The sequence below is a fragment of the Ambystoma mexicanum genome, chromosome 2p (assembly GCF_040938575.1).
Source record: "Ambystoma mexicanum isolate Mex_15411 chromosome 2p, UKY_AmexF1_1, whole genome shotgun sequence".
NCBI lineage: Eukaryota > Metazoa > Chordata > Amphibia > Caudata > Ambystomatidae > Ambystoma > Ambystoma mexicanum.
The window spans coordinates 89,653,582-89,681,207 of NC_090923.1; the positions used below are offsets into that span (position 1 = coordinate 89,653,582).

The window sequence follows — 27,626 nt, forward strand, 5'->3', positions numbered from 1 at the left end:
CTTTATAGTGCTTTACCGTGGATAGCAAGTAGTCTCATTCGCGTAGTGAGTTCACTTATGTATGGTAGATCTAACGGATGAGCATTTATGTTCACACCTACATATTTGTACTCATGCACTTGTTTTAGACAGCTAGTTCCCAAATACCACTTGAATTTAAAAATCACCTATCGGTCGTTTGTGTTGAAATACTAATATATTCGATTTGGAGGAGTTAATTATCAATTTGTTCGACTGGGCATATTCATGAAAAGCAGTTAATTTCCTTTGGAGACCAATAGGGGTTTCGTCTAATATCATCAAATCATCAGCATACAACAGATATGAAACTTCTTGATCGTCTAGTTTTGGTGGAAATGAACAAACTGAATTAAAGGCAAAGTGAAGATTATTAATATAGAAATTAAACAGAATTGAGGCAAACGGACATCCTTGTTTTAATCCTGAATTAGTTGGTATTGGTTGGGATAGCAGGCCGTTGGATGTCAATTTCACTCTTATAATTGTGTTAGAATAAAATGTGTATATTAAAAACCTGATATACGACGGACACTCGACTGCGAGCAGTTTTTTCCATAAAACTTGTCTTGACACCGAGTCAAATGCTTGTTTAAAATCTATAAAAGCAATAAAAATTGGATGATTTCGTAAAATTGCTTGTTCCTTTAAAATAGATAAATTGAATAGATTTTGCATTGTTCCAATTCCCGGTACAAATCCCGACTGGTTGACATCCAAGAGGTTGTTATCACAGAGCCATTTTGAGAACTTTTTCAGAATTAATTTAGCAAATATCTTGCCCGGGGCAACAAGTAAGGCTATCTGAGGCTAATAACTCTGATAAATATCTTGTTAAGCACAGAAGCCCACATCTCTGGATTTGCTTCAAGAATAGCATTTGTAAGCTGGTCAGGGCCCGGAGCTCTCGATGCGCATAATTTCTTAATTAAAATTAAAATGTCTAATTCATCAAATTTGAAATCAGTTAGAATGGGCACAGAAATTATTTCATGGTCTTGTTCTATAGGCTTCTGGAGGAGTGCTTGATAGTGAGTCATCCATACAATTTCCGAGATGGGGTTCAGTAATATCGATCTATGAGCATCAACCAGTGAGGAATTAAGAACTTTCCATATTTCTCCTGATGGTTTAGTCATTAATGCTTTTAACATATTTTCTGCTTGCTCTGGTTTGTAATTTTGTATAATTTGTCTTATATTGTCTTTTTAATTGATTTTTTTTTAATACCTTGCACACTCTATTTAAAGGGTTCCGTAGCATATGTCAATTCTTTTTTGAGATTAGAGATCAAAATTAGTCCTGGATATTTATGTGTATAGGACGGACAGGATGTTTTACGGTTTTCTTGTTTCAATATCGGAATACAATCATTGTAGAATACATCAGTTGGATTAGAAGTCGGGTGCCGTAATTCAGATATCTTGGTTTGTAATTTAGTTATCATGGAAGGATACCATTTCCAACGGTTGCCTGCATTGTTAATATCAAGAGGTGGCGTGTAGTAATCTTTGTTGCCAACACAATGGGGGGACCAAGACACCTCGAGCATGTTGTGATCACTAAGTTTTGTTATTACCCGAAAGGTTGCTATCAGCTTGTTAGCACCAGAAGTGATAAAGACATAGTCTAAAATGGATTTGCTCTCATTCCGACTGCAAGTCGGTTTTGCTGGAAAGTCGTCTGGCGTTGAGCCGTTCAACATTGTGAGATTTCTCAGTGAGACTAGTCTTAACCATCTAAATGCTCTGGAGTCATATTTAATATTCGGACACAAACAATTAAGGTTGAAATCACCAGCTATTATTATCGTCCTGATGTTGGGTTTCAATAAGGCCAGATTTAAAAGATTGTCTATTTTATCAATGAATTGTGATTCTGTTGGGGAAACTGGGTTCCAATAAATGTTTATTATTAGACAACTTGGGAAAAAAGGATGACCATTATTCCAGGTAGACAGTTCAGTAACTTGAATTCCAGCGTCAGGTGATGGCCAGTAGCTAAGTGATAACTGGGAGTCATTACGAACGGCTATCATTAACCCACAGCAGGGCGGCCTCTTGTGGGATTAGACGCCGGAACAATATTAATTTGGTGGTCTTCCCAAACTAGAGTAGAGCGGAGCCACATTTCTTGTAAGATCACTATATCATATTTATGTTTGACAAGCTATTGAATAAAAGATGGCTAAAACCTCTAGTATTCCATGATATCAAGGAGCAACTATGGAGTTTGCCCAATGATTCATTCTAGTGATTCGTCTGGCTGTGACTGTTCTTTATTTTATGACTTAACCAGTTCCATCTTGATGGAGGAGGCGCAACTATTGGTCTAGAGTCATTCTTGCACGAACAGCAGGGAGCTTCTTTATTGTCTTTTTGATTAGAAGAGCTATTTTGGTTTTTTGGTATAGAATCGTTTTGCACCGATGGGTCAGTAAAAGCTTGTAGACCTAAACCTCTGTTATATAATTCTCGTCTTTCATTCCATATCAAATTCTTCACGATTCTAGAATTAACATTTATAACACTAATGTCTTGATGAGCAGGAATCGGGTACCATACTAATGCTATATCGTCAGAATTAACTTGGCACAAAGATGGTACTGAATTTAGAATTAGCAATAGTGTTGAACGGTTAGGAAATGGATCTGAAAAAACCCTGTCAAGCATTGTAACTCTAATATGCTCATCTTGTAACGTAGGAGGACCAGGTAAGTATACCTCTGGTCTCTGTTCTTCATATATAATGTCCAAGGGTATAGAACTAGATGTAGATGCCAACTTGTCATGTGAAATCTGTTTAGTACCGTTGACTATAAGTTCTTTCAAGGATGGGTGCTGTTTTGTGCACTCGATATGTCATTACATAGCGTCACAGGAGTCAATTTTGGTGACGAAAGATTTCTATTTGGAATTGATGTACCTGACAATAGTTCATTCCTCCTTTGATCAAGAGTTTGGAAGTGGTTTGGAGGAATATCAAAGTTCATATGAAATCTTGTTTTTGTCTGCTGGAAAGAAGATGGGCCATTATGTAGGCCATAATACACATCAATGATTGGATCATTAGGGTAAATAGATAAATTCATAAGTTGATCCTGAGAGTTCTGTATTTCTTCATTATCAGTGGAAGCAATAAGCAAAAGATCAGACTTCTTACCCTTGGAGAGATCACCAGCCTAGATTGTCAGCGATGTAGGAAGTAGCACTCTGGGAGTTGGATCCTTAGTGCATGGATCTGATGCTTTGCTGGGTGACTCTAAGGACGAGAGATCAGCAGCAACCAAATTGTCGAATTTTTTGATTTAGAATTTTTAGTTTTTGACGGAGAGGAAGTTTTTTTAGATTTCTTTGGGGGTCTTTGTTTGATGTCCTGATTACGATTAAATGTATCAAAATTTTGGGAAGTGCGCTTCCTGTTGCCTCTCCTTCGCTTGCCAATGCAAGAAGGTTTGGTAAATACATCAGAGGTTTTTCCATGATTTGTAATTCAGCAGAGTTGTGTATTGATTCTGTGGGGCTAACAGGCAGTGGAGGAATAATTGTAGGATGGTCTACATCGATTACTTCATCTATTTGTGATTCCTCCAAGGGTATTACACATGAAGATTCAACCATTGGTACAGGTGTAGAAAAAGGTTTGTGCATGAAGCAATCCAATCCATCTTTTTATGAAGAAGTAGAACAGATTCATGTTGGACTGAGGACCTAAGATCCAATGCCTCAAAGAGTTTGACATCCGAATAGATACTTGTATTAATGGCAGTTAACGCTGCTTCTAAAGCCGTATTTGAAATGGAAGGAAATCCAAACGATGGTCTGTAACGCTCACCTGATTCCCGTAGAGGTGCCGGTCTTGACTGGGCGTATACCGTATCTTCAAAGGTGATGTGTAACACACGGCTGGCTCTTTGGGCTGGACCTCTGTGCACTGTATGTCTGGCTCGAAGGGTAAGATGTCTGCAGATAGAAAATGTGGGATTAATGAACTGGGTTATTGAATGTCTCTCTCTTCTTCCGTTTCTCTTCTCCTGTAGAACCCCAAAGGTTAACGCTCTCACCTTAGGTAAGTGAACGCCGTGCTCTCCATCTGCCTCGAGGCAGGGTGCTGTAACCAGTTTCTTCACTGGATGAGGGGAGCAGGCCTCTTGACTTCAGAGGACTGCTGTCCGTCGTTTACTGCACGAACGGTAAGTTTCGAGTAATTCTAATGTCTTTAAAGTCTTTAGTAATGATGTCTCTTGTTTTGCAGGGTTCCGGCGATGGCGGATGGCGGGCTGAAGTGAGTTGAAGATGGAGCCCGTGTGATGAATAGAAGCGCCTCGAAGCACGTAAGTAAGCGCTTGTTGCCTGCTTCACGATGCGCTCTAAATGTCTTTTTATTTTGCAGGTACAAGTTCGGGGCGGCTGCAGGGTGCCGGAATACCCACTGGGTTAGATGTGGAAAGGAGTAATGGCACGTGAGTATTAAAGTTCCCCAATGTCTTTAAACGCACCTTGTTTTGTCTTTCAGATGCGGGATGCAGCGCCGAAGGCCTCTGGAGCGTGCGAAGAGTTGGTAAGCTTTTGTCTTTCAGATGCCGGAATGCAGTGTGAAGACCTCCGGAGCGCACGAAGAGTAGGTAAGCCTTTGTCTTTCAGATGCCGGAATGCAGCGCGAGGCGTTGGTGACAGCCGATGGACCAGGCAAGTGAAGAGCTGTCACTGAAGACCGTAATGCTAAACTGTTCTTTCTTTTCTTTATAGGTGTTGCTGAAGACTAGATTCAGAATGGTAAGCCTTTTTCCTTAGGCCCAGGATCAGATGCAGAAGACACGATGAGCGTTCTGCTGCAGAGGATGCAGAATAACGCAAAGCAAGATTCATCCATCGGGTGTGGTTTAAATAGCCTCCTGTAGTGCTTAGGTGTCTCCTTCCACAGCCACGCCTAGGTAAGAAAAGAGTTCCTGCTTTCCAGAAGAGTTCCAGTGTTCTGAATCTAGGGAGTGGCTCCTGCCCCACCCAACAGGAAAAGTAGTTCCAAACAGAAGAGGATCAGAGACTCAACTGGCAGGCAAGTAAGCAGCATGGTCTGCTGCAGGTAAGTCCACCCAAGCATTATGAGCCCGGCGCTTCCAGCGCTGGGACTGGGCATATTTATGAGCCTGGTGCCACTGGCGCCAGGACTGGGTCCAAAAGGTCCCAATTGGGACTGGTTGGCACTCGGAACCTGGGTTATGGATCTGCTTCCAAGGGAGTTGGGAAAACCCTGACCTTTTGGAAGCAGAGATCATGACATGGTCGCAGTAATGGCTTGGAAAATGAAGCTATTAATGAGGATTGCGAATTATCAGGTGATATAAGGCACATCCGTGGTGTAAAGCTCAGGAGTTTTAGATAAAGCTGAAATGTTCGGGTCTTTAGCATTAGAAGTAGTGGGAGAAACCAAATTAATAGCCTGTACCTCTAGCACTTGTGTGGAGGAAGAATTAGGGGGAGGAATTGGGAACGGAATCTCCAATATTTCCTGCCCCGTATGGGTCGGACACCTGGCACCTGAAGGTTTAGTAGAAAGAGGGTTTACTATTTGCGAATACAATAGTGGAGGCATAGGAGTTTGGGGGAGTATATCACGTTTTTGTGTGAGTGAAGGGATAGAAAATTCGGGAAAATAGACATGAGTACTGAATTGTTCAGCAGACAAGGAGCTAGATACCGTTGACACACAGTGCTGCAAAGTAGCATCAGACACATAGGGAGGTTGGATCGGGTCCTTAAGTCCACGTTGCTCCAGTAGCACTAGATTAGCTAATGCTCGCGAACCATTAGTTTGACTAAAGTTGTCAACATTAGTTGGTTCAGTGTGATCAGTATTTTTTAGAAAGTTACGAATGTCAGGGGAAAACACAATATTTTTTTTCGCAGTTGCTCCCTGTTTATGTGAATAAGCCTTTACCGGAGACTTTGGTAGACTCTTCCGGTGAGATATTAGGCTTGGCACACGTGGCATACCAGACGTGAGCGTATTCATATTAATATGAGTAAAGTTGGTTTTATACAATTGGGAATAACTATTTTAACATAAGAATGATATGAAAAAGGGTGATAAATTGAGAGGTCTTAATAAGGTGCCAACGAAAATGGAAAAGTAAAAAAGAAAAGAAAAGTTACTTAATCCTCCAGCCGGCAGAGTAATCTGCTGACGCCGTGCCGCGGTGCAGCGGTCAGCAGTCAGTACTCTGCTGGTACTCGGCTTGGAGCGCGCGCGAGATTTCAAATTTGAGAGGCGGACATCAGCAGGGGGCGGGGGTTATTTCTAAAATGCAGAAATAAACACAAAATAAGGAACAAGTTACTTACCTGTAACTGTTGTTCTCCAGCATGGGTCTGGCATGGATTCACATGCTCATGAATATTCCCCGTCAGGCCGGGAATCCTCGGTATAGAAAAAAATCATTATCAGTTTCGTTTCTGATCTGTCTTTCTTAGTAACCAATCACTGGTCTCTGGGTCATACTGCCCCCAGCCAATGACTGCCCTCTCCCTAAGCCCCGCCTCTGGCAACCATCCTCAGATTTGGTAGCACGTAAAGTGGCAGTATGACCAAGTGAAGAGCCGCAGAGGGGTAGGCGGGAGGGATCGCATGTGAATACATGCCAGACCCATGCTGGAGAACAACAGTTCCATATAAGTAACTTGTTCCTTCTCCAGCATAGGGTCTGGCATGGATTCACATGCTCATGAATAAGAGAATACATAGCAGTACACACATGCACAACCATGGGAGGTGGCAACAGGCTCAACATTAAGCAATACAACAACTCAACATTAAGCATCTCTTACCTCCTCACCAGGCTCACCTTAGGCAAACAGGTTGCGCAGCACTGCTTGGCCGACCCTGGACTCCTCCCTGGAGTCCCGATCGACGCAGTAGAATCTCGTGAAGGTGTGCGTCGACCTCCACGTCGCAGCCCTGCAGGTGTCTAGCAGGAACGCCGTGGTAGCAGCGATCGCTCTGGTCGAATGGGCTCTCGGACGGCCAGGCAGCGGTCGGTTTGCCAACCGGTGACAGTGCATGATGCAGCCGGAGAGCCATCTGGAAATGGAAGTCTTCGAGAGAACCTTCCCTTGATTCACAGTCCCAAAGTTCACAAACAGCTGTGACGTCTTCCGAAAACTCTTCGTGCGGTCCACGTAGAACTTCGGCACTCTAGCTACATCCAGCGAGTGCAAAGTCCTCTCGGCCGGCGACGAAGGCGACGGGAAGAAAACTGGCAACACCAAGGGCTCGTTGAGGTGGAAGTCCGACGGCACCTTGGGCAAAAGGAGGGGTGTGTCCTCAGCACCACCCTTGTGTCATGAAAGGTCAAGTACGGAGGCTTGCAAGATAGGGCCTGGATCTCTCCCACTCGTCGTGCGGAGGTGATGGCCACGAGGAAAGCCGTCTTCCATGACAGGAACTTCAGAGGCGCTGAATGCATAGGCTCGAATGGGGCCCCCATGAGCCTGGTCAGCACCACATTAAGCTCCCACGCCGGGGCAGGAGCCTTCACCGGCGGGAATGATCGGAATAGTCCCTTCATGAATTCTTTCACCAGGCGATGAGACCACAAGGACGCCCGTCCCGTAGTCCTGGTATATCTGGATATTGCAGCCAGATGTATTTTGATGGAGGCGTGAGCCAGTCCAGCTTTGGCCAGCGACAGTAGGTATGGCAGTACTTGAGGGGCCGTAATCCGCAGAGGGTTAATCTACTGTGCACAGCACCAGACAGAGAACCCCTTCCATTTATGTCCATAGCACTTGAGAGTTGAGGACGTGTCAGAAGAGTCGATCCACTTGATCCTGGCATAGTTCCCACTCGTGGCACGAGCGCAGCTCCCTGCTGAGTGAGTCGGCGATCGTGTTTTTTATTCCTGCCAGATGAAGAGGCACCAGAAACATCAGTTGGGCGACGGCCCAATGCCACAGATCCTGGGCTTCTTTGGATAGGGCCGGGGACCTGGTTCCGCCCTGCTTCCGGATGTAGAACATCGTGGTGGTGTTGTCGGTGAAGATCCTCACCACCTTGCCCTTGAGGGACGGAAGAAAGGACCCGAGGGCCCAGAACCCTGCGCGGAGCTCCAAAATGTTGATGTGGAGTGACTTCTCCTCCGGGAGCCAAAGGCCTCTCGCGTGAAGATCTCCGGAGTGCGCTCCCCAACCTTCCAGGGAGACGTCCGTCGTCACTGTCACCTGGTGAGCTGGGATTTGAAAGTCCGTGCACGCCGTCAGATGGGAGCGGGTACCCCACCACCGGATCGCCTGGCGGCACGTCTCGTTGAGAGGGATCCTGTCCTCCAAGCTGCCCGTCGACTGGACCCAGCGGGCATCGAGGAACTCTTGTAAGGGGCGCATCCGAAACCTGCAAAGGCGCACCAGATAAATGCAGGAGGACATCATCCCGAGGAGGGACTTGATAGATCTTACCCTGGCCATGTCTGTGGCCAGTAGATGCTGCACCTTGCCCAGAATGGTCCTGGTCCTTTCCTCCGACGGCGAGGCCAGCCGCGCCACTGTGTCGAGCTTGGCTCCCAAAAACAGGGCGACTTGCAACGGAACCAGATGGGATTTTGGAAAGTTGGAGAATCCCAGGTCCGTGAGCAGCGGGACGGTCTTCGCAGTGCGCTCCACGGCGAGCTCCCTCGTCCTTGCCCGGATGAGCCAGTCGCCCAGCTAGGGGTAGACGTGGATCCCCTGTAGGCGCAGCCGCGCTGCCACCGGTGCGAGGCACTTGGTGAAGACCCTGGGTGCCGACTTCAATCCGAACGGGAGGGCCTTGAACTGGTAGTGCCGCGCTTGGACCACGAACCTGAGGAACTTTCGGTGTCTTTTTAGAATGGGGAAGTGGAGGTACGCATCCTCCAAGTCCAACGACGACAGGAAATCGCCCTCCTCCAGCTGTCCCAGCATGTGCTGGAGGGTGACCATACGGAACTTCTGTGCCTTGATGTACTTGTTCAGTCGTCGTAGGTCCAGGATGGGGCGCCATCCTCCGGTCTTTTTTACGAGGAAGTACCTTGAGTAAACTCCGGAGCCCCGAAGCCTCTTTGGGACGAGCTCGATGGCACCCTTCTTGAGCATCGCCCTTAATTCCAACAGTAGTTGAGGGACGCGATTTTCCTTCCTGGCCACAGGTGGAACGCGAGGGCACTTCTTCTGAAACTCGAGGGCGTGCCCTTCGGCCAGGGCATCCAGCACCCAACGGTCGGTGGAGATGGAGATGGACTCCCACACGCTGACGAACCTCGCCAGCCAGCATCCCACTGGGGTGCTTTGGCGTGGGGCCCGACCCCACGGTCGGTTCAATCTTGTTTGGAGGCCGCCTTGACCTCCCTGTCGACGACGGGGACCACCTGACTTACTGCGTCCCCTGTAGTCTTCCTGGGACGAAGATCTTGCCGCTTGGTGGTACGTGGAGGAGCTACTGCCGGATCCCTTGGAGGCACCTTGTCTGCCTCCGGAGCTCCAAAAAGGCTGTCGTCGTTGGAGCACTCCCAGTGCCCGGGCAGTCTCTGTGTCTGTCTTGATGGCCTGAAGGTACTCATCAACCGCCTTCCCAAACAGGTTGTTGCCGTTGAAGGGCATGTCCAATACCTTGGTTTGTACGTCCTGGCGGAAATCCGTGGCCTTGAGCCATCCTCATCGTCTCAAGCAAACGCCGTTGCCCAACTGACGGAAACCGGTGTCGGCGATGTCCGTAGCCACCATGATGGCGTGGTCCGAAGCAATCTCACCCTTCTGTAGGATTTCAAGGGCCTCAGTCCTTTTGGCGTCCGGCAGGAAGTCCATCAGAGGGGCTATTTTGAACCACAACTCCCTGTCGTAGCGGGCTACGATAGCCAGGGCGTTGGCCGCCTTGATAGTCGTCGCTGCGGATGAGATGATCCGTTGTCCCATCGTGTCCAACTTCCTGCCCTCGCCGTCCGGCGGGGAAGTTAATGTCGAGGCGGATGCCCCCCCAGCTTTCTTCTTTGCCGCCGCCGAGACGACCAAATCCAGGGTAGGTTGTGCCCAAAGGCACAAGGGGGCAGCGTCGGGGACCCGGTACTTCTTCTCGTATTGGTCCCTCTTTGCCGGCGCCGTGGCAGGGTTCTTGAGGAGGGTGAGCCCCTCATCCCAGATGTCATCAAGAAGCGGTACAGCGAGGACCGTCTTCCTTTTAGCCTCCCGCTGTTGGTAAAGGAACCCTTCTTTCTTCTTCTCTTCTGGGCAGAGCTGGAAAAGCTCGGATGCCCTGGAAATCATAGCATGAAAGGAACCAATCTCGTCGGTCGGGGACGCCCGAGCAGGGGGCAACATGTCCCGTCGTCGCCTCCGTCGTCATCTGTACCTGTCGTAGCCGTGTCCGTGCCTGTATCATCCCCGTGGGTAGTAGACCGGGGGGAAGGCAGAGCAGGCCGCAGAGGTGGGAGAGGTGGCGTAGGATGAGTCGTCGTCCTCTTATGCGGTGGACTTTCCGAAGGTCCTGGCTCCGGTTCCCCCGTCGGGTCTGGCTGAGGTACCTCCGTCGGGGGAAGGGGCAACCTTGTCCTTATCTCCGAGCATAAGGACTGAATCGCTGACAAAATGGCTGCCGAAGTGTCATGCAGTGCCGGAAACGACGGGCGCGAGGGCTCTTGAGGAGCCTTGTCGGCGACACTGTCGCTCGCGTCGTCGCCCTCGTCGGGATCCCTCCCGATGGGCTGGGCCTCTTCCACGACTTCGGTGAGCTCTTCTTCAGAGGTCGTGTCTGTATCCACGATGGCCACCAGCCCCTCCCCCCCACCTTTTCCAACGAGGACTTCGTGGGGGTCTTCTCAATGGGCCTGAAAGACTACTCCCTCCGCGGTGGCGGGGAGACTCTGGGTCCTGAGGGCGCCACCACTGGTGTAGCCTCCACAGTCTGAGCCAGGGCCGCCGCGACAGTCTCGATACAGGCCTTGGCCGGATGGATTAAGGCCTTCACCACCTTAGGTGCGCTCACCGCCTTATCCTTGAGGTGGGGGACACTGCCTCGCTCTCCCTCCGATGGGGCCTTCGAGCTCGACCGGGGCCTCTCCAGGAGCTTCGCCGGGTGCTCGGCCTTCCTCTTACCCGACCCAGAGCGTTGGCTCGTGGATGATGGTACCAGGGAGGGTGCGCCCTGCCTGGCGCCCGTAGAGCCCGACCGTTCGGCGCTCCCGGTGCCAGCGGACTCACGGTGCTTGGCCTTGTGTTGGACCCCCGTCGCCGGGGCGTCCTCAAAGGTCGTAGAAGACCGCTCGGATTTCTTCCTCTTCTTCTCGCCGGACGGGCTCTTCCCTTCCAGCCAGTTGGCGAGACGTTGATGGCGGTCCTTCATGGTCCGCTCCGACATGTTGCCGCAAAACGCACAGTCCTTCTCCACGTGCGTCTTGTCCTCATGTAAGCAGTAAAGACAAATGGAGTGTTCTGCAGCTGGCATCCAGGGCAGACCCTGAACAGCTTTCCGGGCGTCGAGCTTCCCTTCTCCTGGGCCATGTCCGGGACGGGCCTGAGAAAACTTCTGGAGTCCTCCAAAAGCGTAGCTCGACGAAATCTTCACCCTTGAGGGGCGCAGACGAATCCGACACGGGTCCCCGTTGATTGGATGGAGAGTCGGTGGAGCTTGAGGCTCTTTTGACCGAAAAAAACAAAGTTTTTGAGAAAAAACGTGAAAAAAATAGCACTAACGCTCGAGAGCAATAGCACGAGGATCCCAACACATGAACGTGCGGTAAAAATCTGAAGATGGCTGCCAGAGGCGGGGCTTAGGTAGAGGGCAGGCATTGGCTGTGGTCAGTATGACGCAGAGACCAGCGATTGGTTATTACTACGAAAGACAGATCAGAAACGAAACTGATACTGGTTTTTTCTTTACCGAGGATTCCCAGCTTGACGACGGGGAATATTCATGAGCATGTGAATCCATGCCAGACCCCATGCTGGAGAATTTGTCATTATCTGTAATTTTCTTTTTCCCCCTCGAACACACTTCTCCCAATTCTCGCCTCAGTTGTGTTATATAATTCCGGGACTTTTGTTTTTGTAGCTTGGCGACTAAAAATGTGTTTGCATTTCCCCCATGAACATAGTAGGACTGCTTGGTACGTAGGAGGGACTGTGCCACTCCATCTGCTGTATGGCCCTCCAGTTGTGCTCTAATTTTTTTTATATCTCTAAGCGAGGTTTGTGTGTTTATTTTTGTGTTGGGTTTCACTCAGTTAATTTTCTAACCTTTGTGTTATTATTGCCCGTTCCCTCTTGTAAAGGGCTGCCTGAGAGATCAATCCCCCCCCCCCCCCTTATGACCGCCTTTCCCGCGTCCCATACCATTCCAAAGTCTGTCTCTTCCCTGTCATTTTCCCAAAAATAATTGAGGATCGGCTCCTCTATATGGGCTCTAAGGGCTATGTCTCTCAGAATGAGTTCATTTAGGGTCCATCGCTTTGCCTTCTGCATTTTTACCTCCCCCATATCCAAGTGAATTATTACCGGTGCATGGTCTGTCAGGTATTATACTCCTATATCGACTTTCATTATTTGCGGGATCAGAGTTGCTGATACTAGGATCATATCGATCCTAGAGTATCCCTGGTGAACTGGTGAAAAGTGTGTGTACTCCCTCTCCCTTTCGTGGAAGAACCTCCAAGTCTCAATCACATCCAGGTCCCGGAAAAGCTTGCCTAACGCTTGCCTATTCTTCCCATCTGCCAATGACGATGGCAGAGTTTTATCTAATGAGGGGTCCATCACACAGTTGAAATCCCCTCCAATTATCGTTTGCACTTCACACCAGCCTCCAAATTTTTCCAGCACCCCCTGAATGTATTTATCCGGATTGTCATTAGGCAGATATAGTGCTGTGATTGTAGACTTCTGTTCTTTGATCCGCCCCTTAAGAGCTATGAACCTGCTTTCCGAGTCTGTAAAGATGTGGTCTTTCTGGAACCCCAGTTCCTTGTTCAGTAATATTGCCACTCCCTTTGTTTTCTTTCCTGCTGAAGCAAAATATTGCTGTGGAAAAAGTCTGTGGGACATCCTCTTTTGATCTACCGGTAGGAGACGAGTCTCCTGTAGGATCGCCACCGATACTCTAAGCTGTTTCAACCTCCCCAGGATAGATCTGCGCTTTGCTGGAGAATTTAATCCCTGCACATTGAGCGACAGTATTACCATTTCATTAATTGGTCATGACCTACAGGAATTGTCGCCCTTGAGTATTCTTCATATCCCCTGGATTTTTGCTTTTGCTTATTGGATCACCAGTCTTTCCAGACCAATTGCGCATTTGGAGCCAAATTATGTTTTTATTCCCTCTAACATACCCCTCTCTCCACCGATCCCCCCCCCCCTTTATCCCCTCCCCTACCGTTTCCCCCCCAGCCCCCTGTTTGGCCAGAGTCCCGCCAGCCTGTCCCCGATTCTTGTTCGCAGGCCTTCCTCACTCGTATCCATTCCTCGAATTATCCATTAAACAGGTAGACAGCACAATGCCCTATAATGCCCTCTCCGCAGCACAGCTCATCGAACTACAAGCACAGGAACCTCAGGAGGAAAATGTTGTGGACTAAATGAGGGTTGTTAGGGTACATTTCTTTCTTGTGCGAAATCTCCACTTCGAGCCCCCTAGCACTGTTTTGCTCGACATTAATTTTTTGCCAATTCTCCTGAGTGCAAACCTGTTCCCCCTCACTAACTCCTCTTTTTACTCTGTTATATGTAACGTTTTTGACTACTTTTTGGTATTTATGTTTGGAGTCATGCTTTCCTCTGTCAGGGCAGACCTCGGATCTGCACTCTAAAATAGTCCAACTCTCAAGAAGAGAATGTTCGTGTCATTAAACTAAGTTTATTTCACATCGGCTGCTAGGAGAGAGGGGTTGGACAGCTCCTTTGAGTATGAACTAATACGAGTATCCCCGAACCACAGAACAGATACAGTATATATACATTTCGAGAACAGTTAACACACTCCTACATTTTACTCAGAAATGTGCAAATTCCTCTCTACCTGAGAGACCCCCAGCAGGTTTGCTGGATTTTGAGGACTTGAATTTTTACCCTGAAGAGAGTGAGACCTTTTTTCCAACTCTTATGTAATTTTGTTACTTTTTTAACTCTGTTTCTCTTTGGGTTGTGGAGTTTGACAACCTCTATAGGCATAATCTTTTACATTGTAACACACAGCACCTTCAGCGCAGGGGCACAGGGAAGTCTTTCAGATTTCCCAAAGGTTTAAATATCTTCTCTTGGATAAACTACTGTTTCCAAGAGCAGTAAAGTGAAATTGACTTCATTTACATTTGTAACTTTCTAGACCCAACACACACTATCTTACAATAGTGCTCGAGGGGTTACTTAGTATCCCCTTTGTCTAGCTTCTCATGTAACATTGTTATGTTACCCTTTGATCGTTGAATGGCTGGTGGCTGTGGTTTACCTTTAACTACTGTGGTGTGCTTTTATCGCGGGCTGCGATCGCAGCTGCAGTAAGGCACCCAAGGGTGCAATTTTTGTCAAAATGGCCCTGGTCGTCTTTTTTTCAATTTATTTATCGAAAGGTCCTTCTTGAGATTTACTCTGCATGCCAAACCAGGTTTGGTCCCTTTGTTTGTTTTGTCTTTGGTGGGATTCACGAGTGAAGCCCGCCTCTGGCTCCAAGGTGTCTGGCGGGGGCAGAAAGCGAGTGAGGTGTCTGAAACTCCCTGTGCTTTGTCTCCTAATAGACAGGAATGCACCCAAAGGTGGGTGACTGACAGCTGGGCTGGAATGAATGTGAGAAGCCTCTATAAAAAGGTGTGGCTTTTTGGCTTGGAAGGCAGAGTCGACTACTGGACGAAGGAATACGAAGAACTTGGAAGAGACACCTGCTCCAACTCCTGGACCAAGGGTTTGTCCTTGGTGAGGCCCTGCTGCTCTGCAGAAGCTCTAAATTTGTCTCGACTAGAGAAGCCCTGCAAGGACGACTTCTTGCCTTGAGTTGGTGGTACTCATCAACTCCAAAGTAAGCCACCAGGACATCCTCTTGAAGCGGTTTGTATTTCCACTGCAGCTGGAACTGAAGAGCCAGGCAGAGAACACGTGTGTTGCTTTCAAGTTGCCTAAGACCTCCAGGAAGATCCTCCGGACTCCCAAGAAGTAGGACTGACCGAGCCTGAGCCACAACAGAGTGCTGGAGCTCAGATGCAAGGAAAGCCCATCTCAACAGCCAAGAGTAAGCGGTGGTGCTATTTTGCTGAAAAACGCGAGGCGCTAAATCCGCGAAGTGCAAACGAATAGAAGTTGGTTCTTTTCTGTTGCTGACCGTCCCATTGCAGTGCAGGAGTCCTCCAGACGTCCTCCCTCAGTCCCCACGACAGAGGCCCTGGAACACAGGATCTGCAGAGCTGCACAGGAACAGAAGCCAGCTGGAACCGTTTTTCTTCTAACTAAAGGTACGGTAAAGTCTAAGAGAACTTACCTTTGGTTGTATAACCTCACTTGTTCTCAGCTGCTTCTGTAGAGTTGCTAATAGCTTCTTTACCTCACAAGCCTAATCAGCTTGTGGCACTACTTTGATTTCTTCTTTTCTACAAAGACTTCTAAAACATTGTGCAAGACCTTTACCTACCTGCAAGAATTACTTCAGCTCTCCTAGACTTTTGTCCAATTGAAATTGGTCTGGCCTGGCTCCTTCAATGGCTCTTCTTCCCTCTGACTGTGTGTGTTGTCTTCCTTCCAGGAAGGGGTTAACTTACCAAAAGTATATACATGCTTCAGAATGTTTGTGAGACCACTTGTTTTGTTCTAATAACCTTTTTCTTTGGCAGACTCCCAAGTATTGCCCTAAGTGCAACAGTGATATATTAATGTCCACAGTGTCCTAGCTATTTAAATCACCTGAGGATGTAGGAAGTATCTGTGTGCCATCCCAAATGGGTACTTGTTGATTTAGAGAAACTAAGTGTGTGTTACTATTATATTGCCCCCTTCTGAAGGCGGCTTACTCAAACTGTTAAATTAATAATTGTTTAATCAAGAAACCTTGTGTGTAAGAGTTTATTTGAATACCTATCTCTGTGTACTCCCCTATTGCTCACATTGACCCCTGTTGAGATAAGCCTGGCTGCTCAACACGCTACCAACCTGTCTAGTACAGACTTATACCAAAGGTTGGGTTCCTATTGCCAGGAGGTCAGGCTTTTTGTAGTCCACCCAAAGGGTACTGCATACAATCTTGCCTAACAGAAGCCAATTCATCAATTCAAAGGTTGGCCTCAGCCAGTTGGGTAACTGTGAGCACTAAAAACTGAAGCTAAGAAACAGTCTTTTCCGCTGAGTGCTGAGAAGATATGTTTGCTTCGGTTTCCTCCAGGATCTCTCCAGAATGAGTACATGGCGTAAGAGCTGAAACTCCCACTGGTGGCACAACTTGCGAATACTATTCAGACACACAAACCAGTTTGTGGATTGGTACCAGACAGTCCCAGTCCACCTTCCTGGCAGCAAACACATGGCCCTGCAGTAGCCAGCGAAAGGCCTCTGCTTTCCAGGGCAGTGGAAGGCGATTTAAGGATTATGTCCTCACAGGTCATGAAGTGCTAGAGACAAGATGGCCAAGGGACAAACGAAAAGCCTTGTGGCACGGCTATGTTTGGACACTAGCCACAGTAGGTAGCCAAACGTGGTAAAATTGGTAAGGCCAACGTAAAATACACTAAAAATAGCAAAAAAGTAACTGCTGCCACCTGCTTTTGCACACCTAAAGTAACCAAAAATCCTGTTAGTGTTAGTCTAGGGTAAAACAAAAAGTGTACCCCATTGTACAATGATAGAAAGTTAGCAAAGTGATACCACGTTACCAAATGTGGCAACATATAAGTCTAAGGGAAACAATGTTTCCCAGTACCGACAGCCATGTCAGTTTCCCCCATGACAAATGACCAAATGTCAGTGTAGGGAAGCTGGAGGCTTCACTACACTGCACAAATAGAAGGTCAGATTCAAAAATAGAAAGCAAAAGCTATCGGGGTCCATGCAAATGGAGGCAAAGGTGCTACAAAGAGAAATCGGTCCTAAAATCCTGAGCTGTTGAAATTGAGGGGGGACATTTAGGGCAGAGAGGTGTGTCAATAGGCGAAGGGCAGATATTTGTAAATGGAAAGCTTAACTTGGGTTTATTCGGGGAAGTGGTCCAGTGGGTTACATAGGTGTGGAAGTTGTGTCCTGGATTAGCAGCATTTAATAGGCAATCAGAGCCCTTGTACATGGGTGAAGCGATGTAAAAACTATACAAGCGCGGATGAACGATTGGAAGGATAAAACTATATGACTCTTTCAAGCTTCTCAGTGGAAGAGTAGTTCTATAGTTAAGGCATTGGGCTGGAGAATGAAGCGTAGATACAATCTGTCTCAGTCACACAATGATCTTACGGAAACCAATATATACCTTGCCTGGATTCAACAAACTGCATGCTTGGTGCAGGTAGAAACTGTCTTGCCAGCCCTAAAGTTGCTATAGTAAATATTTCAGTTTCTTCATTCAAGTTGCTAACCACCCCCTTCCCCATTACCTCTTATATAGTTGCAAGCTGTCAAGGTCCAAGCTTATCAAGGACTATCAGAAACAGCCAATCCCCTTTAGCGACTTACCGTGCTTGCATTTGGAGCATTGCTGAAAAAGACAGAAAAGAGGGGAGAGATTAGCAGTTGAAGGGTGTGAAAGGGAGTGTTGTGTGAGTGAATTACTATTATCGGCACTCACCATATGATTGCATCCTCCATTCTTCTCGATACATATATTGCACTTAGGACACTAGAAGAAACAAACTGCTTTAGAACATATTAGTTTATAATTCTGCACCATAAAGGAAACTACTGAACTACTTGCTGAAATATTAAGTAGTAGAACGTGACTGCACCGACAAATCCAAGATTATACATTTCAAAGAACAAGTTCCTCACCAAAATTCTTTCTGATGGATGCTCATCCCACACATTCCTAATCTATGCCATTGTATCTCCTGCACTAGTGCTAGGGAGCTCCTCTAAAATCCATATATCTAGGACTTTGAGGGTCTCACTACTTGGCAATACAGAACTCCAACCTCTAGAATAGGCCTGTACCACTCAAGGGAAGGGTAGCTATGGGGGAGCAGCCAGGCTTATTTTGGGATGGAGAGAGGGCTGTAGGAAGGTACAACAAACTTGTAGCATACATATGGTCAAAAGAAACATACTCTGGGAGTTATCTAAAAATAATGAGTCATTTTATATATACACACAGGCAAAGAATTATTCAGAAAGGTAAGTACTATTCATAAGAAGTAAGCACAATAGAAAACCAATGCAATACTTCTGGTAAGTAAAACAAAGTATAAAAGACTTATAGAATGGCTGTATACAATTCAAGTTAAGTAAAAACCCCTTTATAGTAAACATTGTAGAATATTCTGTTTCAGGAATAAAATGAAGTTACAAGACCAACTGTTAGGGAAAATTCTCATGTATGTGTGAATTCCCTTCAACCTTAGAGATCCTCCAGCTCTTTTGCTAGACTTTAGCACTTTTTAATTTTAACCCTGGGGTTCGACAGTCCTTTGTCTCACTCTCTCATGTGTTTTGACCTGATTTGGATTCTGTGTTTAACTGCTTTTGGAGTTTGACATCTACTTTTTGTGTGGTGACACACACCACCTTCGGTGCAGTGTCCCAGATAGATCCTTTAGATTGCTCATAAGGTTTACAGGCCTTTTCTTGTGTTAATTACTGTTTCCAAGAATAGTAAAGTGAAATTGACTTTATTTACCTTTTCTCTTTGTAGGTCCAGCACAATCCATCTTAAGTGGACTGCAGCGGGGGAAGGTTGGAGGGTGTGTTACCTAGTAGCCCGTTATCCTACATTCTCATGTAAAAAAAAAATATATGTTAGTTACCCTCACTACTTTAAATGGCTGGAGGCAGTGTGGCGACAGGTGGTTTAATTTTCCTATCATTGTGCTGTTCTACCAAAGGCTGAATCCTCAGCTGCAGTACAGCACCCATGGCTGACTATTTCGTCAAAATGGCGCTGTCTTCTTTTTTTGCCATTTTCTGTTTGTGAGGTCTTTCTTGGGTTTTACTATGTGCGTTGTGCCAGGTTTGAGCCCTTTGTTTGCTTTGCATTTGGCGGGCTTCAGCCCTGAAGCCCGCCTCTGGCTCCATTGTCTCTGGAAAGGAAGGATGTGAGGGAGGTTCCCGTAACTCCTGTCCTTTGTCCCTAGGAATGCCTGAATGCAACCAGTCCTGATTGGCTGGCTGTCTGTTCCATTCAGGTCTGCCACCCTGCTGTCTGACAGCCTAGGGTGTGCATGAATGGGATAAACCTGCTTAAAAGGCGAGTGTTTTGGGACTAGAGGCAGAGTCGACCACTGGGAGAAATATCCGACGAATAAACCATGAACGAAGCTTGCTGCATCCTCCTGGACCTTTGAACTGCCCGGTGAAGCCCTGCAGCTGCTGTGCTGATACTCCTTTTTCAATTCCACAGAGAAGCTCAAGAAGGGACGACTTCCCTTGGGTTACTGGGACCAACTAACTCAGAAACGACCTCCACTGAACTATCTTCCCTGAATGGCTGTACTTCGCTGCTGCAAGAACTGAGTGCCAGGGATTGAGAAAGCCATGGTCTAGTGCAACATCTGAAATCCTGCCAGAAGCTCCAGGAGTCTCCTAAGGACCATCCAGAAGCAGGACGACCAGAGCTCGAGTCCCCTCACCAGAGGGCAGGACCCAAGGAGTGAAGGAAGCCCAACCAGTATCCATGATCCACGATAGTGCTGTTTGCTAAGAGCTGAAACCACGAAGTGCCGTTGAACCGAAAAGAGCCATACCTGCCGACGACCTCCAAGTACTGCCACAGGAGCCCTCCAGACGTCCTCCATCCTGTCCCCATGACTGAGGCTCAGGAAAACAGGGTCTGCATCGCTGCAACAGGACAGAAACCAGCTGGACCACTTCTTCAAACCAGAAGTACTGTTTAGACTTGGGGTACTTACCTCATTGTCTTATAGCTGTGCTTTTCTCAGTTGGGAATTGCTGTGCTTACCTTTTAGAGATGATTCCAACTCTCCTTTCACAGGCTTAACAGCCTGTGACCCTAAGACTTTGGTTCTAAGAAATGCCTCAGCTCCATAGACTGTTTGAAATTGACTTTGGATGTCCTGGCTCCCTGCAGACTGATCTAGCCCATTGACTTTGATATTGTTTGTCCCTCATAGGTGGTAACTTGTTTTAGACTTATTGCTGGGAAAGGCTTGTCTAGATTTCATTGGAAGATTTAAGTGTCCTCACATATACTGAGAACCTGTTTAACCTTTTTCCTTCCCTATACCTTTCCTTTCTTCAACCTCAGAATCTGCAAAGTATAAATACTGCGATGCCATCACTGTCGTGATTGAAGTCACCTCAGGGTGTAGGAATTATGCAAGAAGGATATCCAAAGATTATCCACTAACTTGCTGTGATTCTGAAGAAAAGTAATTTGAAAGCATATTTACATTGTTAGATGAATTGCCTTTTTAAAGAAAGCGTATTAAAAAAATTAATGTTAAATAAATAACTATTTATAACTGAAACCTTGAGTGCAAGTGTTACTTGTATTTACGAATTTCAGTGCTATACCCCTCTTGAGCTAGGCCTGGCTGCTCAGTCACACTACCAACTTGTGTAGTACAGACCTACACCAAAAGGTGGGTTACCTAATACCAAGCAGATTTGTGTTGTCACACACAGTGTGACTGCACACATTCTTACCGAACACCAACATAAGTAGGTAAGCACTTTTCAACACTTGTGATACTTTTAGAGGGGTCTTAGGGTTTTAGTAGTCCTTCCCTTTCTAAGTATGAGATTGTCGGAGCGTCAGAAGGGGACAGCAGCCTGTTCTAGGCGGAACAGGTTAAGGCGCACGCTGTAGAAAAGTCAGAGTTCCAGAAGATGCTTCAGTAACAAGTAAGCACACCCTAATGTGCAGTGTTGCTGGGGACCTCTTGGGTTCTCCTTTTGTACTCTAATTTTCCTTAAAAACTACTGTTCTTAAGGAAAGATTCCTTCCTAAAACCTTTACTTTTGAGGGAGCAGCACACCCCATGTTTTGAGGAGTGCTGAGGGGATACCTAGTAGCCCCCTTGTCTCTTCTGTACATTTTTGGTTACAGTGACAACTCTATAGCTATAGCTGGTGGCGGCGGGTGTGTTGTACCGACTTTTGTGAATTCTTCTACCGAAGGCTGCATTCACAGCTGCAGGTATGCACAGGAGGGTCCGCTAAGTTCTAACATGGTGGCTAATTTCTTTGTTCACAATTTCTTGTGTGGTTGTCCTTGGTTATCCCTTCGACCAATATGGGAGGGGTACTTCTGAATGCAGGTTTTGCCTTTGGTGGAAACCTTTTATATAGCCCCGCCAATGCTCCAGTGTGTCTGAGGACAGGAAGCATGGTATGAGCCCGCAAATCCCCTGTCATTTATATATTTGACATTTGTATGGCACCTATACACAGGTGTTTCCAGGCACCATGAGACAAGATGGCGGGAGGGTCCTGGAAAATCATAAGAATGCAACAACAAAGAAGAAACGGTCATATTGCCCTGGTGACAATCCTACCGTGCAAGTGCATGACAAGTTGATCGGTGCAAGGGGGTGGGTAGAGAGAGGAGTGGGGTACCCCCAAGGGTGGGGCAGACAAGTGCAGGTCAGGCCAATGCAGCAAATGCCAGGGGAAACAGGGGGGAGGAAGAGTGCAGTGGAAAGGTGGACTGGGGTGGGATATTACGGGAAAGCGAGTCTGAGGGTAAGTGCTGGCAAAGGATGCTTGGGGGACTGGTGGAGTGAGGGGGTGGTCTAGTCCTTGCATGACTCTGAAGGGACCTGGCCCCAGTCACAGCAGGCAGGTGGAGAGTTTAGAATGGGAGGGGGAGTGGGAAGGAAGGAAGGAGAAGAAAATGAAGTTCTTGAGAAGTTTCCAGAACTTAAGAAGATCCGGCTCAAGTCTGAGGGGGGCTGTTCCAGAAGGAGGTGCCAGCCAAAGAGAGGGATCTACCTCCCACTCTCTGCTTGGAGAAACGTTTGACATGCAGAGAGTCGGAGCCTGAAGACTGAAGGATTCTGGCTGGGAGGTATTTAGAGAGAAAGCTGGATGTAGAGAGGTCCCAGGCCCCAGTCTTGTGGATGATGCAAAGGTTTTGAACTTGATCCTTACAGTCACCGGGAGGTATTGGAGGGATTTTAGGGCTGGAGAGATGCAGTCTCTGGGCTTGAGGCCAAGGATAAGTGTCCCAGTCCTCTTCTGGATTAGTTGGAGGGGGCAAAGGGAGGAAAGAGGAATGTTGAAGAAGAAGCTGTTGCAGAAGTCCAGCCTAGAAAGAACCAGGCCTCTGGAGATATTGAGCTTGAGGAAAAGTATAATGCCCGAGGAGATGAAGCTGACAAATTGGACTTCTTGGCAAGGTCCGTAATGCGTGGAGAGTGAGGAGTCAAAGATGTTCACATTGTTTTTTGCCTCACAAATCAGTGAGGGCAGCGGACCCAAGGAGTCTGGCCTGAGAGTGGGGGTAGGGAACTAGGAGCAGGACTTGTTGGTAGATGTGCCTGAATGGAACCGTTCCCACTGTGGGGCTGGCTGTCCTGATTCAATAGCCACCCACCCGCTTCTCTAAATGGCAGTGAGTTAGAGGAATGAATGGGAAATCCTGATAAGAAATGAGCATTCTGAGGCAGAAGGCAAGTCGACCACTGAACAGAAGATCCGAAGCAGAAGACTACCAGAGAGATGCCAGCAGACCAGTCGAGTAACCGCAAACAGACCACTGCTGTCCTGACCCAGTTTGCTTATCGCCAGAGGAGTTCTGAAGAGGACCTTTACCCTTTGACTAGTGGGACCAACTAGCCATATAACTAACTGCAGAATGAGCCATCCCCCAACTCGCTGCAACATTCCAGGGCTCCAAACCGCAAATGGCAGGGGACCTCCTACCCAATTGTAGTGCATCGTATTGCAGTGCACAAAACCTCCCAGAACTTTGGTGAGCTCCAGTTGGACCTCCAGAGGCAAGATCCCCCTCCTCAAAGTCCTCTCACCAGACTGCAGATTCGAGGCAGATTGACCGGGTGGGAACCGTTCACTGTTGGAGCTTGTAAAAATGTGCCCAGACCGACATGGGAGACCAAAGAAATCATTGCTGAGGGTCCTTACTCGCAACTGCCCCTGCGACATCCTTTCCGTAATACCTCCTTACGGTACCAGACCAAGGAAACAGGAGACTGGGTCCGTCACTGCTGCACAGGAAAGAATCTAGATGCATTTTCTTGAATCACCCTAAGGTACTGTGGGGGTGCAAGGTAATACTTACCTCGGGCCAAATTGTCACTCCTGTGTGACTGGACTGCGATACCATGTGTCTCTTCATACCCATTAACCAGACCCAACACCTTGTGCACACATAGGGAGTCCTTTCCAAGGTCCCAATTAACCGTTTTATTCCACTAAAGCATTCTACCTCAAGTAACTAAAGTATCAACTTTGCCTTTTCTGCTGTTACATGACGTTTGCATCACTACCAAACTGACTTTGGAGGACTCTTAACTAAGCTAGAGAACGTACTGCTAAAGTGCTAGAATCCTTGAAAAGCGTTACCAAGCAATAGAATGCTGTTGGTAGTGCTAATTAACCCTTTTTCCTTATAACAGAACCTTATCTGAGTGAATTTACAAATTAATGAAACTGTCATTTAACCGTGAACATTGTTGTTGAAAGCCGCTACAATAAAAGCAGTGGAACTGTCATTTTACTGTGCTCATTGCTGGCACGAGCCACTACTATTGAAGTAGTCACCTGAAAAAGTGTTGCTTAGGTTTTCTATTTGTGTTGGTTCGTCTAAAATAGTAATCACTTCTTTCCTTGTGTATATAAAATAAATGTTTTATTTACTATAACTTCAAGTGTGTACGTTTCCTTGGGCTAATGGGTCATTTTACTTACATACAGCTCACATCCTCATCATAAAATAAGCCTGGTTTCTCGGCCATTCTACCAAACCTATGATTAGTACAGACTTGCACCAAGAGTTGGGGCCAGTATACCAAGGGATAGTTTTATAGAGTTTCACCTGCGGGTAGACTTTTAGGAAAACTCCCCTCACTTCACAGTACCTCAGCAGTGCAGATGATGCAGGCGGACGCGCTTACAATTCAGCAGCTGCATGACCTGGTCACCAAATTCTTGGTCTTCGGACGAAAGAAGGGACACTGGAAGGGATTTTGCAGCAGTAGTAGAGTGGAAAGTTTCCCAGCAAAGGATTCTTCGTGGCTTCTCATGGTGGTGCGGTTTTGGTGCCCTTTTCAGGATACCAGTTGAACCGTTCGCCTTTTTTCTCGGTTCAGGGGACTTAAAGGAGTTGAATCGTGCTTCTGGAGGTCTGGAAGGAGTCCACCAAAGTGTTGGGAGTATCTTCTGAAGACGATGCACTGCACGATGGTCGCAGCTCCCATAGTATTGGCGGTTTGCATGCCACGCAGGTCGTCGTAGGAGGGCTGAAAGCAGGTCGTCTCAAAGCAGATTATGTCCACCAGCCCAAAAGGAAGGAGTCATCCTCTTTGGAGATCCTCTGTCGCATGGAAGAAAGGGTCAGCACAGCAGTGGTCACTTAGCAGGCTTCTCCGGTCACTTGAAGAAGCTGCAGACTGTTTCTCCTCTTTGGATTTTATTCCAGTGGTCAACAGGCATCCAGGCTCTTATCTAGGAACCCAGTCAATCAGCAATAATGCCACATTCAAACTTTGGGAGGTGGCTGTCCTTTCGGTACACCCAGCCTCCCAGTTGGAACTGGTACCACGTAGGCATGCTAGAAGACGAAGACCAGCAGAGTTTCAGGATCCGTCCTTGCTTCCTGTCCACAGTCACAATGGCGTCTTGGCAGGCTTTTCAAAGGATTCCTGCCAAAGACAAAAGTCGAGAAGTACCTACCCACCCTGCAAGGCAGAATAAGGACCAAGAAAGGACAAGGAACCAAGAAATGGTGAGAAAAAGAAAACAGTCACCATCTTGGGGCAATGGGGACCCTTCTGTTTATTACTGTAGTTGTGAGCACAGCATGGAAGTAGAAAATTACACAAAAGTTGGTATAACACACCCACTGCTACCAGCCATTCATATAGGTTTGTCACTGTAATAAGTGTTACAGGAGCAGCGAGAAATGGGATATATTGTAGCTCTTCAGCACTCCACACAAGGTGGTGTCTGCCGACCTCAAAATAAAAATTGTAGAAAGGTGAAAAAGTATCACTCTACCCTTGGGAACATGTGTTCTTACAAGAAGAATAAGGAAAGTCCAAGGGGCTACTCTAAACAACTGCACAGAAAGTGTTGTGTGCTGCAAAAGTAAATTACAGATGCCTATGAAGTTGGAGGAAAGCATGACTCCAAAAATAAAAGTATGCAGACACAAAAATGACTCAGAGAAATGGGCTAGTGGGTATAAAGGTTCCGACACACCGACGAACAAAGACTAAAAATCCACAAGTCCAACAACAAGTGCTGGGAGTCTCAAAAGTGAAGGCGATTTGGGGTATAAAAAAAAAATCTACCCAAGAATTAGCAGTCTACGGAAACTTTATTGTCACTAGGGGGAACAGCGCGGCTCCATCAAGTGCCCGTTGAGGCCCACGCAGAAAGACATCAGGGCCAGTACACAGAGTCACCATTACCTATGACAACAGTTCTGGCTGTTAAGATGGATTTTCAGAATCATCCCTGTTGATGTGCAGATGGACTTTCTGGCCTGGTGGACCCTGAAAACTCAGAGGTTAGCCAAAACACATTCAAGATGAACGTGGGGAGCAGCCAAGACTATTCTTAGGTGCTATGATTCACAGACGCAGCTTGCGACATGGTCACTATGGAGGATTGCATCGGCACGTTGGGTTACATCGTGATGTCAGTTGCCAGCAACCCGGACTCTGCTTACCGGCTATTTCAGTACCTGATGCGAAGTAAACTTTGCATTGCAATTGTTCTACCCCATTGCACCAACGCCGTCTCACCCCTTCTATTTGCTTGCCTTGTCCTTCACTGCTGCCATTCCTGCCTTCCTTGTTGCCATCTCTCCCAATTAGTTCTCCTTCGCTCTCCTCCTGGCTGCTGCCGGCAAGCCATTGCCTGCCTGATTCTGCTCTCTGCCGCCAAGCCATTTGTGGACCTTATTCCTTTTGGAGCCTACTCATCAGAAACACTTCATACTGAGCTGGATACAGTCTGGACCCTCTTCCCCATTGCTTGCAGGTTTTTTCCCCTGTAAGGGTTATTCCCATTCCTCACGGTTCCACGTCCCCAGGGCAGAGACTAAACATCTGTCTCCAGTCCAGGGTCGCGGTGGCCGCCCAGGGGACTGCAAGTCGCCCTCGCTCCAGGCGTTGTTACCAAGTGTTAAGGTAAGATGCGATCTTGACAGATTGCAACACCTAGAATTGTCTGAAACCATGGATCCATTCCAGGAACTGGTCAACAATTTTCAGGGATTGACTGCTGAGATGCAGTAGGTTAAAGCAGAAAACGCTCAACTCCGACAGGCCCAGCTAAATCAAGATCCAGGTCCAGGCCATTACTTACCCCTTTCCTCAGCCATTAGTTCCACAGAGACCCTAAAAAATTGACTAGACAAGCATCTAGGTATTCTTTTAAGTTTTCTTTTCATCCGACTGGGGTTCCCAATGACAAGGCTAAAGTAGTCTTTTTAATAACACATCTCGCAGCAATCGCTTTAACCTGTCCACAGCTTAGGTTGAAGATGCTAATGCCATCTTGGACAACTATACAGCCTTCATTACTGACTTCAAAGCAATGTTTGATAGACCTGAACTGACCTATATGAGCCAGGACACCCTGTTGGATTTTGTACAAGGTTCCTTGTACACCCTGACTTACACCACCAAGTTCTGCCAGCTCGCCCAAACTACCAGTTTGCCCGAAGCTTGCTTTACCATCCTTCGTAGGTGCTTGGACGATGACTTGAAAGATTAACTGGCTTGCATGGGTCGTCTCCATACCTTCGAAGACTTGATAAAGTTGACATTAAAAATCAACTTCAGGATCCAAGAGATGAAGGCTGAAAAGAAGTGAGGTCGAAGTATGCCTCGTACCTTTCCTCCTCCAGTCTGAAAGAAGAACAAGTTACTCTCTTACCTGGTAACGTTCTTTCGATGGGATGGTCCGACAACTTATTCCATATCTAGGACATATAATCACCACAGCTGTGCTGCTTTGGAAAATCTTCGGCGTCTGCGTCGATACGCCACCCTCGTGGACCTCTGACGGCTGACGCCACTGGATATTATAAGTAGGACGCACAACGCCCATAGCCTCAGTTGTAGTTTTTCCCCCAGAACGTGTGCCATCAGGCTTCTGCCAGTCTGACACACAAGGCCTTGCTGAAAGGTAGCTGCAATCGCATGACAATGCATTACTTACCGTAAAAGCATTTCTGATGGTTGTATCTGCTTAGATTCACATTCTGTGCATAGGTCCGACATCCAGTGGTCACTGCGGAGTATTGCATTTTGTTTTTCGTAGTCGAAAAAGGGACGTCGACAAGGC

General features: G+C 47.1%; 1 protein-coding gene across 3 annotated transcripts in view; it reads right to left on the reverse strand.

The window, feature by feature from the left end:
- ARIH2 (ariadne RBR E3 ubiquitin protein ligase 2) overlaps positions 1-27,626 on the reverse strand; it is a 676,612-nt gene that overhangs the window by 217,359 nt on the left and 431,627 nt on the right. For all 3 annotated transcript variants that reach the window (XM_069643320.1, XM_069643318.1, XM_069643319.1), the window contains 2 exons: positions 17,764-17,814; positions 17,652-17,673 (listed from right to left, as the gene is read on the reverse strand). In XM_069643320.1, coding sequence (XP_069499421.1) covers positions 17,652-17,673; positions 17,764-17,814 — 73 coding nt within the window. The remainder of the gene's footprint in view (positions 1-17,651; positions 17,674-17,763; positions 17,815-27,626) is intronic.